This window comes from Anabrus simplex, chromosome 3 (assembly GCF_040414725.1).
Source record: "Anabrus simplex isolate iqAnaSimp1 chromosome 3, ASM4041472v1, whole genome shotgun sequence".
In the NCBI taxonomy this organism is placed as follows: Eukaryota; Metazoa; Arthropoda; class Insecta; order Orthoptera; family Tettigoniidae; genus Anabrus; species Anabrus simplex.
The window spans coordinates 324,798,072-324,810,859 of NC_090267.1; the positions used below are offsets into that span (position 1 = coordinate 324,798,072).

Genomic DNA, 12,788 nt, shown 5'->3' on the forward strand with positions numbered 1-12,788 from the left:
GACATCTTCCAACCCTACATTTGGGTCAGGTGTAGGAGCCACAGAGGTAGTATTTACAAGGGTTTCATGATATTCTTCTGAATGAGCTTTGATAATATGAATTTTAAGTCCTTTGTACTGTTTACCACAATACTGACAAGGAATTTTCTGGTCCTTATAACTGTCAGAAGTACTATCAGTCATTTTGACGGTCATATGTAAAGGATAACTCAGGATGAAATTAAAGATCTCGGAACTAATGATGTGTTAACAAGCGTTTGTGGATAATGAGAGGTTATGCGCGATGAAGCCGATCATGTTGCAAAATAAAATGTCACCAAGGGATGGGTGACTGGTTTCCATTCTCAAACATACCACTTTGAAATCCATGTCACTCCAACAGATTGTTCAATGACAATATTAGTTAACACACTTCCTATTCTAGAGGTCGAAACTCGATATTTAGTTTGTCACTGCATTAATTATGAGTGGACTACCTGCACCAGTGTAGTATCCGCTATGGAGATATTGAAAGCTGAGAGGTTTGACACAGTTGCAGGGTGAGCCAGTACTTTGATTTTCTGAAATTTAATGGAGAGACCAAAACAATCGCAAGCACTTTTGAAACAACTGACCGACTGTTACAACTCCACGGGTGTGAGAGAAGGTGCTGTAGTATCATCTGCATATTGCAATTCCGTAATGGTGGTAATCTCAGTGAGCTTTAGGGAGTGAAGTCTAGCCAGACTGAACAGTCCCACATTGGAGAGATATCTCTATGGAGATATTGAAAGCTGAGAGGTTTGAGGGCAGTTGCAGGGTGAGCCAGTACTTTGATTTTCTGAAATTTAATGGAGAGACCAAAACGATCGCAAGCACTTTTGAAACAACTGACCAACTGTTACAACTCCACGGGTGTGAGAGCAGGTGCTGTAGCGTCATCTGCATATTGCAATTCCGTAATGATGGTAATCTTAGTGAGCTTTAGGGAGTGAAGTCTAGCCAGACTGAACAGTCCCACATTGGAGAGGCATCACATTTCCCATTGCAGATTATTCTATCAGGGTTGTGTCATTGTTATAACGAAGCTTATTGATGGTCATATCTCCAATTTTCACACCAATGTCAGAATCCTCTAGATCACATTTCCTCATTGCCAATTAAGCATACAAATTGAAAAAGGTTGGTGATATGATACAACCCTCTCTTACTACCCCTTTACTGATCATGAACAATTCTATAGAGCCAAACGCAGTCTTGACAGTGGCTTCTTGATTCAAATAAAGCGACTTTATAAGCCACTCCACCAAACGTGAGGCTTCAAGGTTTGGGTGATGGTGGGTTTGACCCCTCACTGTCGGCAGTCCTGAAGATGGTTTTGTGGTTTCTCCTTTTCACACCACGGAAATGCTGGGGCTGTACTTGATTAAGGGCATGGCTGCTTCCTTTTCAGTCCTAGCCCTTTCCTACCCTATCGTCACCATAAGATGATCTGTGCAATGTAAAACGAAATTGAAAAAAAAGTCACTCCAGATATACAGGGCCTGTCTGAGACATTGCCTGGTGGCCATGATCATGATTCATCTATTTCATGGGAATGTTAAGCCTTGAGCAGACCCACTGGTGTTATTTAATGGGAGTAGGCTGTGTGCTGACACTGGGTTGATATGTTTCAAGCTGTCAGTGGTGAGTTGGCATGGAATGATGTAAGTAGAAGAATAAGACTGAGTAGAGCTTTTAAAAGTAGGAAAGATCATAATACGAAGATAAAGTTGGAATTCAAGAGGACAAATTGAGAAAAATATTCATTCATAGGATAAGGAGTAAAGGGTTGGAATAAATTCATCATCATCATTTCCCAACTCCAGTTTCCCGGGTGTGTACAAGCGCTCGCCATCTCCTTCTGTCTTCATACATCTTCTGATCCAGTACATCCTCCCATTTGTATCCTCTCTCTTCCACATCTGATCTTAGGGTCTCTATCCAACGTTTTCTTGGTCTTCCCTGTGGTCTTCTTCCTACGAGATTAAGGTCGAAATATTTTCTGGCAGGTCTTTCCCTGTTCATTCTCATTATGTGCCCATACCAATGAAAGCTGTGTTTCTTTATGACACTGGTAATAGGAACCTCAATACCAGCTACTTTCTTATTCACTTCTTTTCTGATTTTGTCCTTTCTGGTAGTTTGGTTCATGGTTCTAATGAATAAATCATCAAGGGACATGTTTGGTATATTTCCATGTTCCTTGAAAATGTTTAAGAAAAGGCTACGTAAACAATTATAAACAAATATAAATATGAGGTAAAAAACTGATAGGGAATCTGCCACCTGGATGACCGCCCTAAATGCAGATCATCGATGAATGATGACCTGCATCTTCATTATTTCACACCCAGATGTGCAGGTCACCCATCGGTGTCAAATATAAAGACCTGTATCAGGTGAGTAAAACATATCTTCAGATACTCCCAGCACTAAAAGTCATGTAGGCCTACTAAGTAAGTAGGCCTAATAGCCAATGTCCTTCATGTTCCAAACAATCAAACCCTTTACTGCACCAATAATGCACATGTGTATATATCTTTCTGGTATTAATGAGGCTTCCTTTTCCATAATCCACCTCAAATCTGAGTCCCATGTCCGTTACGTATGCCTGTGTGTACGTCTGAGAGTGCACGATCCACAAGAATGCATTTTTTTGTACGATTTTTAGCAGGATCTTACTGCTATGGCATGCAAAATTAAAACAAATGTGAAAGAAAAGGGGTATGGCTTTTAGTGCCAAGAGTGTCCAAGGACAAGTTCGGCTTACCAGATGCAGGTCTTTTGATTTGATGCCCGTAGACGACCTGCGCATCATGAGGAGAATGAAATTATGATGAAGACGACACATACAACCAGTACCCGTGCTAGTGGAATTAACCAATTATAGTTAAAATTCCCACACCTGCCGGGAATCGGAACTGGGACCTCTGTGACCAAAGGCCAGCATGCGAATCTTTTGGCCATGGTGCTGGACAGTGTTCTCTGCGATTCCCTTTTTTGAAAAGTGGCATGAAAACAGTCCTGGTGATGTTAGTATTTTGACTGATAGCAGTTTGTTTACCTCAACTAACATGCTGTCAATGCTTGGGGATTTTCCATAAGCTAATTGCTTCAGTGACGATGGGATAGGAAAGGGCTAGGAGTGGGAAAGAAAGTGACTGTGGCCTTAATTAAGGTACAGCCTCAGTATTTGTCTGGTGTGAAAATGGGAAACCACAGAAAACCATCTTCAGGGCTGCTGAGGGTAAATCAGAACAATAGAAAGAGTTATGACCTCACCCTGCTCAATGAAATAAACTGTCTCAAATCTTAATTTACACCATGTGATGCAGTCTTATTTTAACATTAGGGCCTACATATATGGACTTTGTTAGAAAAATTGAAATTTTATTTTTAACTCAGAAAAAGTAGTCATTAATTTTGGTTATAATCTTAACACAGCTTTGAAGTGTTTGAACCCACTATCTCTCGGATGCAAGCTCACAGCTACACGCCCCTAACCAGGTGGTCAACGCGCCCGTTAGAACAGATGAAAGTGGAAGCAATGCCAGGCTCAACTACTGGAACCATGGTCACCAACCCATGCTCCCAAGTTGAGAGCCCCTGGCCCTCTTTTTAGTGGCCTCTTACAACAGATTGGGGATACCATGGATGTATTCTGCCACCCCCAGACACAGACTAAGAAAGCCGATAACCACGATATTTTCATCATCATCATTTCTTCGCTCCAGCAAGCCTGGTGCGGTTGTGTACGAGCCTCCTCCAGTTTGTCCTATCCGTCCACAGATGCTACTCATATATGCGACGCCAGTTTACATCTCTAATTTCAAGGTCCTTCAATATCTGTTTTTCCCGAACATCATGAGGTCTTCCTCTTGGTCTCTTCCCAGGAACATTGTGGTCAAAGTATGTTCGAGGAGTCCTGTGATTGTCCACGATATTTTTCGCATTAAAAATAAAAGAACAATAACTTAATCATAATTTGAGTAAACGAAATAAATGATAAATAAATGTTTGTTCTGTACATCATAATAGCATGTGATGTCAACAGTAGGAAACAACAAAAACATTTACATTGCTTAGTACTGTCAGTTATATCAGCAGCAGTAATTAGAAATAAATTTAGCCGAATGCTATAGGCTACTTTGATTAGACTTACAATTCATGCGTGTACTTACCAACAGTTTAAAGAAAATACTCGAATTTCAGTATACATTTTTCAATACGAACTACTCAATGCTACGTATAAAAGTATACAAAATACAGTGGTCCCGTAAGTCATCAATGACTTTCGACAATATTATTCACACATGTTTACATGGAATGAACGCTTACGTGGATTGTTTTGTTTTCACAGGAAAAGGAAGTTCAAAAAGAGTTTAACATACATTAATTTTTTCGATTATCTAACTAATAGTCATTAAATAATAATTAATATTATTTTAAAACTGTATTTATGTATCAAACGAATTCGTATTGGCTTCGACTAGGTTGCGAATTGGCTTTAACTCTTAATTGACTAGCTTGCTGTTTCTCATCTGCTCAGACTTGTAATAAACTTGTGTAACGAAGCACATCGTTGCCGAAAGTGTCAATTTCTGATGCTGTATTACTGTATGAGCTTAATTGTCCGAAATAGTTAATGCAAAAAAACTGCGCTGGCTTAAATAAATGGCACCAATCTACAAAAGTATTTTACCACGAATGGGATAATCGATTGAGGATCATATGTTGATATATGTACGTTTGGCTACATTGCGATTTGGCCAACTGTTTCTTGCTGATTGGAGGATATCGTAGGAACGGGACCGGCAGGGGAGGAAGCTCCAAGTCTCGAATAATCAAGAAATTGTGAGTTGTATTGTTGTTAATTATTTTGAGAGATACTATTGACTATTAAATAAAAGAAGACGATTGAAAACAACTTGCTTTTGTTTTGTTGCAATTCGAGTAGTCTGAAAATGTGGCCCGTGTTTTACAATATAGCTTATGTGCGATATAGCAACGTGACTATGCAGCTCACCTAATAAGATTAAGATTATTTAATTTCCCATTACAAACTAAGATGTATTATGGTGGACTGTTTTATGCATTTAATTTTACTTTCACGCTTTTAAAGAGTTCTAATTGTAAAGTTTAATAACATTTATCCAAAACTTTCTCGAGGAGAAAATGAAATACGTTCATGTGAATAATTGACTCCCAACGTTATTTGTAAAACGATGTAAATTATACTTCTCTCAAAACTTAGGAGAACTGATTGTTCTAATGTAATGTTGTGTAAATGAGCTCTTGTTCTCTTATCGCCGATGTTTAGTGTTGGCATCAAAAAGGGGGTGTGGTTAATGAAAATATTCTGAATTACACACAACATTTATTGTGTTCTCAGGTTTTATCCAACCGTGATCAAGAGCAATGATGTGGAAATTAAGCACTTTCACTTTTGTAGCCTTAATGCTGCTGTATGTAACGGCACCATGCTTATGTCAAGACGACGATGACGATGATGAAGTTGTGACTACAGAAGAATTGGTGAGTGTATTCTGGACATAACATTAAACTTGCTCTAGATGTCCATTACCTGTAACATAAGATTGTGAGTGCTTTGAGATCAGTAGTGAACAGTCTTAAGGAAGGACTCTGTTAGCTCTATGTCCATTCTTGCTGCGTATTTCACATCTTCATGTAGTCTGATATTATTTCCCTGTTTAGGAGAATAACTTCTCGCTATAAAAGGCGGTACTTCCATTGACCCATCACGGGTGAAAAAGCATACATAAAAATGATATGAAATGATACCTGAATTTGAGTAGAGGAGAGATCCTTCCTTTACGCATGCCAGGGACCCACCAATCCACTCCTAGAAATATTCTTACTTATAAAAAACAATTAAAATGTAGACACTGTAACTGTGGGATTTGTACCCATTTTCTGTGTTGTTATTGGTCGACTTGGGTCAATGTCATGAACAGAAGTTTTGTGTTGTCTCTGACAGAGCTCACACCATGTATTCCCACAAGTCTGCCACCTTAGTGGAAATGGTGTGCTCCTGTAACCTTACGTTTTATCACTCCATCGTTTTTTGTCACATTTTAGCAGGACTTCAGGATGGTAGTGGCATGTTGCCCTTTCTTGCCCCCAGCCCAGTGGTCCTGTCACCAGTCAGACCTAACAAATCCAGACCACTGGGTCTTTTCACTAGCCTAGTGTTGTAAAGGCAGTGGTCTTGTCACTAGTTCCTAAATTGGCAACCTTGTGGAGTGCACTGTGGAGTGTCCAAGCCGTGCCTTGTTGGATCTGTAACCAATCTTTCACAAAGGGTCAACTGAAGCTTTACCTTCTAAAGTAATTCGGAATTTCAGTCTCGATCCTGTCACTTGTCACACAAGTACTGTTGCACCATAGGGCATCCTACACCAAGGATTCCTCAGGAAGATGAATATGATAGTTTCTTTTTAAATTACTTTTTCCATTTGCATTTAGTTGTGGCCATTTTATGAACTATAGCAGGGAGTTTCTTTGGCATGAAATAGTACTAACTCTGACCAAAATGCTCACTATTTTTGTTTGTGTTGTCAGTGCTACTTGCTCATGCTATTGCAAGGTTCTCTACATTCTTTCTCCATACTGCACTAAAGGTGGTAGACTTACAACTTAAGAATAGCTGCTTACCCAAGACAGATAAAGCATGCTGCATTGGCACACAGGTTGATGTGCTAGCGGCTTAGTTTCGTATAGGTAAGTGTAGGATCCGCCACCACGGGCTCCGCGGCTTTGGCCTGTGCATCTGGGTGACTGCATTGGGAGGTTGAGATTTACACTAATGGCAGATAATTTGAAAGGAGATTGATGACCCGGTATCTGTTGGCTGTTTGTCACAGTGTACAAATATAATACAGGCAGAGGTCAATTGTAGTGAAAAAAAGGAAAAAGCCACTAGATTGGGTAAAACTTTACTAACTTGTTTGTAACAGAGAGGTTTACAGCTTGGCTAACATGACGTAACATGACCATGATCATGGCCAGCGACAAGAATATGGCAGAATGTGAGATACGTCTGTCTAGTGATGAAACCATTGGTCTGGCTGGTGACAAGATCATTGGTCTGGATTTGTTAGGTCTGACTAGAGACAAGATCGTTGGGCTGGGGGCAAGCAAAGGGAGTCTGGGGTGTTAGGCCCCAGGTTAGAGCTATAAAGCAGCCAGCAGGCCTCTAGCATCTCCTGTGATAGTATTGGCTAGTGACAAGACCATTGTAATCCTCCAAAAATCACTGATGGTGACAGGTTAGGTTGTAATCCACCGAAAACGATTGATAGTGACAGGTTAGTTTGTGATTCACCAAAAACCCCTGTTAGTAAGTGACAGATTAGTTACTGATCCACCAAAAACCACTGATAGTCACAGGGTTAGATCAGATTTGGTTTGGTTTGGTGCAATAGAATTTCTGTTTGACCAACTGTTGTCATTGAAACTACTGTTGGTGACTGTTTAAATGCAACAAACATAACGGAATAACGTATTCGTCTATCAAGGTTTCGTCCAGCAAATACACTGGGAACTGGTGAACCAACACCATACATACATACATACATACATACATACTGTACATAATAGCAATCGGTAAAACAGAATATTAATTTATTGTACTCACTGTTCTTTACAGAAAATAAATATCCAGTCAACTGGGCATATAGTTGCAGTGAACTTGAATTTTCACTGTTATTGTGAAGAATAGAAACTTACTATTTTTTACTAGCACAGTAATCCCATCACACACACAGGCAATAGGAGGCGAATAAACTTCGTGGTCTTCTTTTTGTGGAAGGAATGTGTCGTGGTAGTGAAACTTGTGATTTAGATTTCATGTACTTTTTACCGTTTCTCAAAGTTATTTCAATTCAGTTTCGTACGACAGTGACATCTTTCAGAGTAAATATGAATTACTTCACAGTGCCATCTGTCTTAATAGTAATGTACAGTGTGTCCATATTGTCCATATATACAACTTTTAAATTTTTACCTGTCAAATGACGTTAGCCAAGTGGTAAAGCTAAGAGACTACTAACTTCGAGATTGGTGGTTCATATCGACCCGTCGCCAGGAATTTATAACAGATAAGTTAAATTCGTGTAAGATGCAAATATTGATTTTGTTTGTCCAACCCATGTCCCATTTCTCTACGGGGTCGGGTATCAGGTGAGTTGAATCTGTTGTGGCGGGTTTTTATGACTGGGGGTGCCCTTCCTGAAGTCAACCTCATCAGAGGAGTTAGTGAGATGAAATGAATGACTTGATATGTGATAGTAGGAAGGGAGAGGGTGAAACCTGGTGCCAGCACATAGCCTACTCCTGTCGAATAGCACCAAGGGGTCTGCTCAAGGCTTAACCCATTGAGCCCTGCATATTTGTCGGATTGGAACTGCATTGGCGCTGGGATTATTTTGGAGGAAATATAGTGTAGCCTCATATCATGAAAAATTTCTTACTTACAAGACCATTAAAGATTTAAATATACATGAAAACAAAAGGCTTTTATACCACAAACTGCAGAACAAGGAATACAGTAAAACATTTTACTTTATTAGCATCATGGGACCGTACTCAGTCCGCCTACTGAGCTGTAACACAGTCTTCTCTTTGCACTTCTTCGATTTTCACATCTATTTGTTCTTCAGGAGCGTTGCTCACTCTGGTACTAATATTACTACTAATTTCACTGAAAAAATTACATTCCTAATAATCATTACTTCCTAAAAGGGGTTATATATCAGCAAACATCAGTTCTGTACTTGCAGCCATCTTGTTTACAAGTGAATCTCAAAGTCTAGAGATAGCCCACTTCAAACTATCATTACCAAGCACACTATCGATATATATTAGCAAAGAGCATATAACATTGCAAAGAAAGAGTCCCTACACAAATCACAAATGCAACTCACTCTGCCATCTCTTGAGGAAAAGTTGAATTACGTAGTAAAATGAGACAACGGAACAGTTCCGTGGTCCGGCGTTTGGTCCACCGAGATGAAGCACGGAACGGTTCCGTGACTCGGGCCCAATGATTTTTAACGTCACCATCCGATGGACATATCACCATCAACATAATATGCCCTCACTTCATATGAACACTGCTGGAATTTAATCCAGGAACTGGCACTGGTGGGATCTTGTTCCCGAGCTTTTGAACACGAACCCATATGTTTCTCTTACATGTGTGTTTAGAAACTGGTGCGTACACTTATGCCAATTCCAAGAATAAGGCCCTTGATGAACGCAGGCATTCGTTTGAAGAGAGATTGACTGATGGCTCGGGGCGTTGTTTTTATGTACCATGTCCCACTAAATTTAATGCAGGGATAATGAGGATATCCCAAGGAAAATACAGGGAAAGCAGATTTAGGTTACTAGCGGGTACCATGAAGGAGAGTGATGAGATACGAGAAAGTAAATTGGTAAAATTAATCACAAATTTTAGTTTTTCCCCACACGAAACCCCTGCTACCCATACAGGTCCTGCAAGTATGACATCATAGATGTGCTGGCGCATTCTGGTCCTGTTTCCTTAGTTGCTCACACTATTATCAGTCATAATACCAACTGTTGACAGAAACCCTTGATTTCTTTACAGCACAAGGGATCAGGGTAAAGGTTGCTTAAAGAGGAAATACAACTAGGCAACCATCGTCTATTAACATTAATCAGAGAGAGAATTGAAGGAGTACAACGCTTCAAAAAATGAAGGTGTCAGCTAAAAACAGACAATGGCCACAAAGGGCGTTAAAAAAAAAAAAGAAAGGCCCCCTTGGCCTCAAATGCTCTAATACAGTCGGAGCCAGAAAAGAGTTGACCAAGGGAGGTCTGATATAATGGATGAAAGAGAGGATCCTGGCACAAGTAAGAGGTGGAATAAGTTTCCTTAGAACATAAGGACATAATAGCAAAAAATAATAATCTCATACCTGCCAACTTTCCCGGTTTAGGTGGGAGACTCCCGATTTTCGACAGTTTTTCCCGCCTCCCGATTATTCATTGATTTCTTCCGATTTTAGCTTACTTTTTGGTGAACTTCAAACATTTGTTTTCAAATCCCGCCATTTCAGCTTTTTTTACGTTAGTGGCCGGAAGTCCTTCGCTCATTGGCCGCTTGCAAACGAAATATCGAGGTTTATTGATGCGTGAAATGTGCGCAAATGTGCAATGTTTATTGAAACCTGTATATCGCGACGCAAATATCAACGGTCAAGCTCTTGTTCTCGCGTGCTATGTTTGTGTTCGTTCACAGTTCACATCAGTCTAGTCGATTCTGGAGACTAGTCGCTAGACATGGAGTCTTTTTTAGTAATTTAGTGACATTTCAATGATAACTACTAGTAACTTTTCTGGAGATTTTAGGAGCCATATGGAGACAAATCTGACTAATTTTAATTCATCTCGATATAAATAAAATAAAAGTTTTGTCTGTATATTGTTCAGAATTTAAAAAGAATATACTTCTGTACTGGTCGTGACCACAGTAACAAGGGGAAATGCACGTTTTAATTATCCGTAATGTATGTACGCTCATCACGAGAAAACGGCTGCAGAGAAATTAATGAAAATCGATAAATGAAGTCGGGGAATAAGTCGCTACATCTAGGCCATAAATAATTTTATTGACGCTGAGTGAATGGTAGTTTAGTGGAAGGCCTAAAATTTAATTCTCAGATATTTGTTATTATTAGCCCTATCGATAAGTCCGACTCATTGGCTGAATGGTCAGCGTACTGGCCTTCGGTTCAGAGGGTGCCGGGTTCAATTCCCCGCCGGGTCGGAGATTGTAATCGCTTCTGATTAATTCTTCTGGCTCAGGGACTGGGTGTATTTGTCCGTCTGAACACACTCCTCATCATACCACTCTACCCTCTGTATAGGGTTGGCGTCAGGAAGGGCATCCGGCCGCAAAAGAGGCCAAATCCACATTGCGACGCAGTTCGCACTCGCAACCCCAGAGGTGTGGGGGGGAAAAGCAGTAGCTTCGTAACTAAAGTTATATATTACTAAATTTCCTGTCATTTATGTCTTATACATTTTTACCATACCGTCTATGATAATGGAGATATTCATGAATTTGTATTTTTAACCGAGCTTGATAGCTGCAGTCGCTTAAGTGCAGCCAGTATGCAGTATTCGGGAGATAGTGGGTTCGAACCCCACTGTCGGTAGCCCTGAAGATGGTTTTCCGTGGTTTCCTATTTTCACGCCAGGCAAATGCTGGGGCTGAACCTTAATTAAGGCCACGGCCGCTTTCTTCCCACGACTTTTCCTGTCCCATTGTCACCATAAAACCTATCTGTGTCGGTGCGGCGTAAAGCAACTTGTAAGAAAGAAAAAATTGGATTTTTGTTGCCAAGTCCATATCACCACCGAGGTACGAGAAAATGGGTGAACAGAATTTAATGAAAATTGGTATGTAAAGTCGGGGAATAAGGAATTTTATTCACGCTGTTCAAAATGGTAGTTTCGGGGAAGGTGCCAAAAATTTAATTTTTAATTTTTCTATCTCATTGGTCATATCAAAAAGTACTACATAACAAAAGTTAGAGAGAATACAATTTCAGATTATTTATATCATATTCAGTTTTACTGTACCGACTATAATACTATTGGTGGGGATGGTGATTAAATTGTGAAGAATGAGGAAAAAGTCATGAAGGAATGATCACTTGAATAATAACACAAAAGGAAGTCATGAAAGAAAGGACGACTGACTTTACATTAGATACTCTAATATCACAAAGTCGGAAGAAAACTAAATGTGAAGTCTTGCAATATAGAAAGCTGATAAAATTGATCAACAATAACATTACATTGACCATTGTTTGTTGTGATGTGCTTTGTGTATTCTGCTGCCATTTATCTCCTATAGTTAGGATTACTGCTGCATAGGTGCGTATCGAGTATAACAGCCTGTCTGAATAATAGCGGGATGTAGCTGGGGAGTTAGAGATCTCCCTTCTTTAGCATTCCATTCCTCTTGTTCATAAATTCTCTGATACTACTGGTACGTAACACACTGGATCATCATAACATTCCAGCTATTCGATCCCTACTCTGAGGCAGTGATTGGAATGAGAAGTGTGCCCACTTAAATGGAATAATTACACAGGAGTGTTCATGATTGTTTGTGGCCTGATCATTCTAACTCTGGAACTTTGAACTCTTGAGATCGATTCCGTAGTACTTTTCGTTAAAAGTGAGAAAATGTGCTGTTTTTCATTGTATTGAATATTTCATATGACAGCACTGCTTTAATCACGACCTTCATACTGACGTCATTGTAATGAGTAATGACCTATTTCAACTGTTAACTTCAGTTGGGAAAACTATAAAGACAGTCTTCCGGAGAATTCCATAGCGAAGCACTGCTTCATCAGCTAGTTATTTGATAAAAGTAGCATTGCACTTTGGATAATCACACAGGCGCTTGATACAATATATTAATCTATGCATTTGCTAAGTAATGGAATGACTGATTCGCACGTGTGGAGCATGAATTCATACCATTTTCAGAAGGCTTATCAGAGACAGATCATCTCACTCACATACTTCTTGTGAGGGAATAGAGATGTATAATTTTTTGCCTTGTAGCCTCGTATAGCAACAGTGGGGCTTTGAGACAATAAGTGTATAAATATATCATAATACTGTATTGTGCAAGACATTTAGAGTAAGCAGTTTTGACAAATTTATCTCCTGATTTTTCCTGATTTTCATATCAAAAT

General features: G+C 39.6%; 2 protein-coding genes across 3 annotated transcripts in view; one reads left to right on the plus strand and one right to left on the minus strand.

Moving 5' to 3' along the window:
* nSMase (neutral sphingomyelinase) overlaps window positions 1-4,332 on the minus strand; it is a 58,093-nt gene extending 53,761 nt beyond the window's left edge. Inside the window, exon 1 of the mRNA XM_067144426.2 lies at window positions 4,203-4,332. Coding sequence (XP_067000527.2) covers window positions 4,203-4,240 — 38 coding nt within the window. The 5' untranslated portion in view covers window positions 4,241-4,332. The remainder of the gene's footprint in view (window positions 1-4,202) is intronic.
* Window positions 4,333-4,583: 251 nt separating this feature from the next.
* Window positions 4,584-12,788, plus strand: part of LOC136866307 (calnexin) — a 134,482-nt gene continuing 126,277 nt past the window's right edge. For both annotated transcript variants that reach the window (XM_067143150.2, XM_067143151.2), the window contains exons 1-2: window positions 4,584-4,875; window positions 5,414-5,556. In XM_067143150.2, coding sequence (XP_066999251.2) covers window positions 5,440-5,556 — 117 coding nt within the window. In that variant the 5' untranslated portion in view covers window positions 4,584-4,875; window positions 5,414-5,439. The remainder of the gene's footprint in view (window positions 4,876-5,413; window positions 5,557-12,788) is intronic.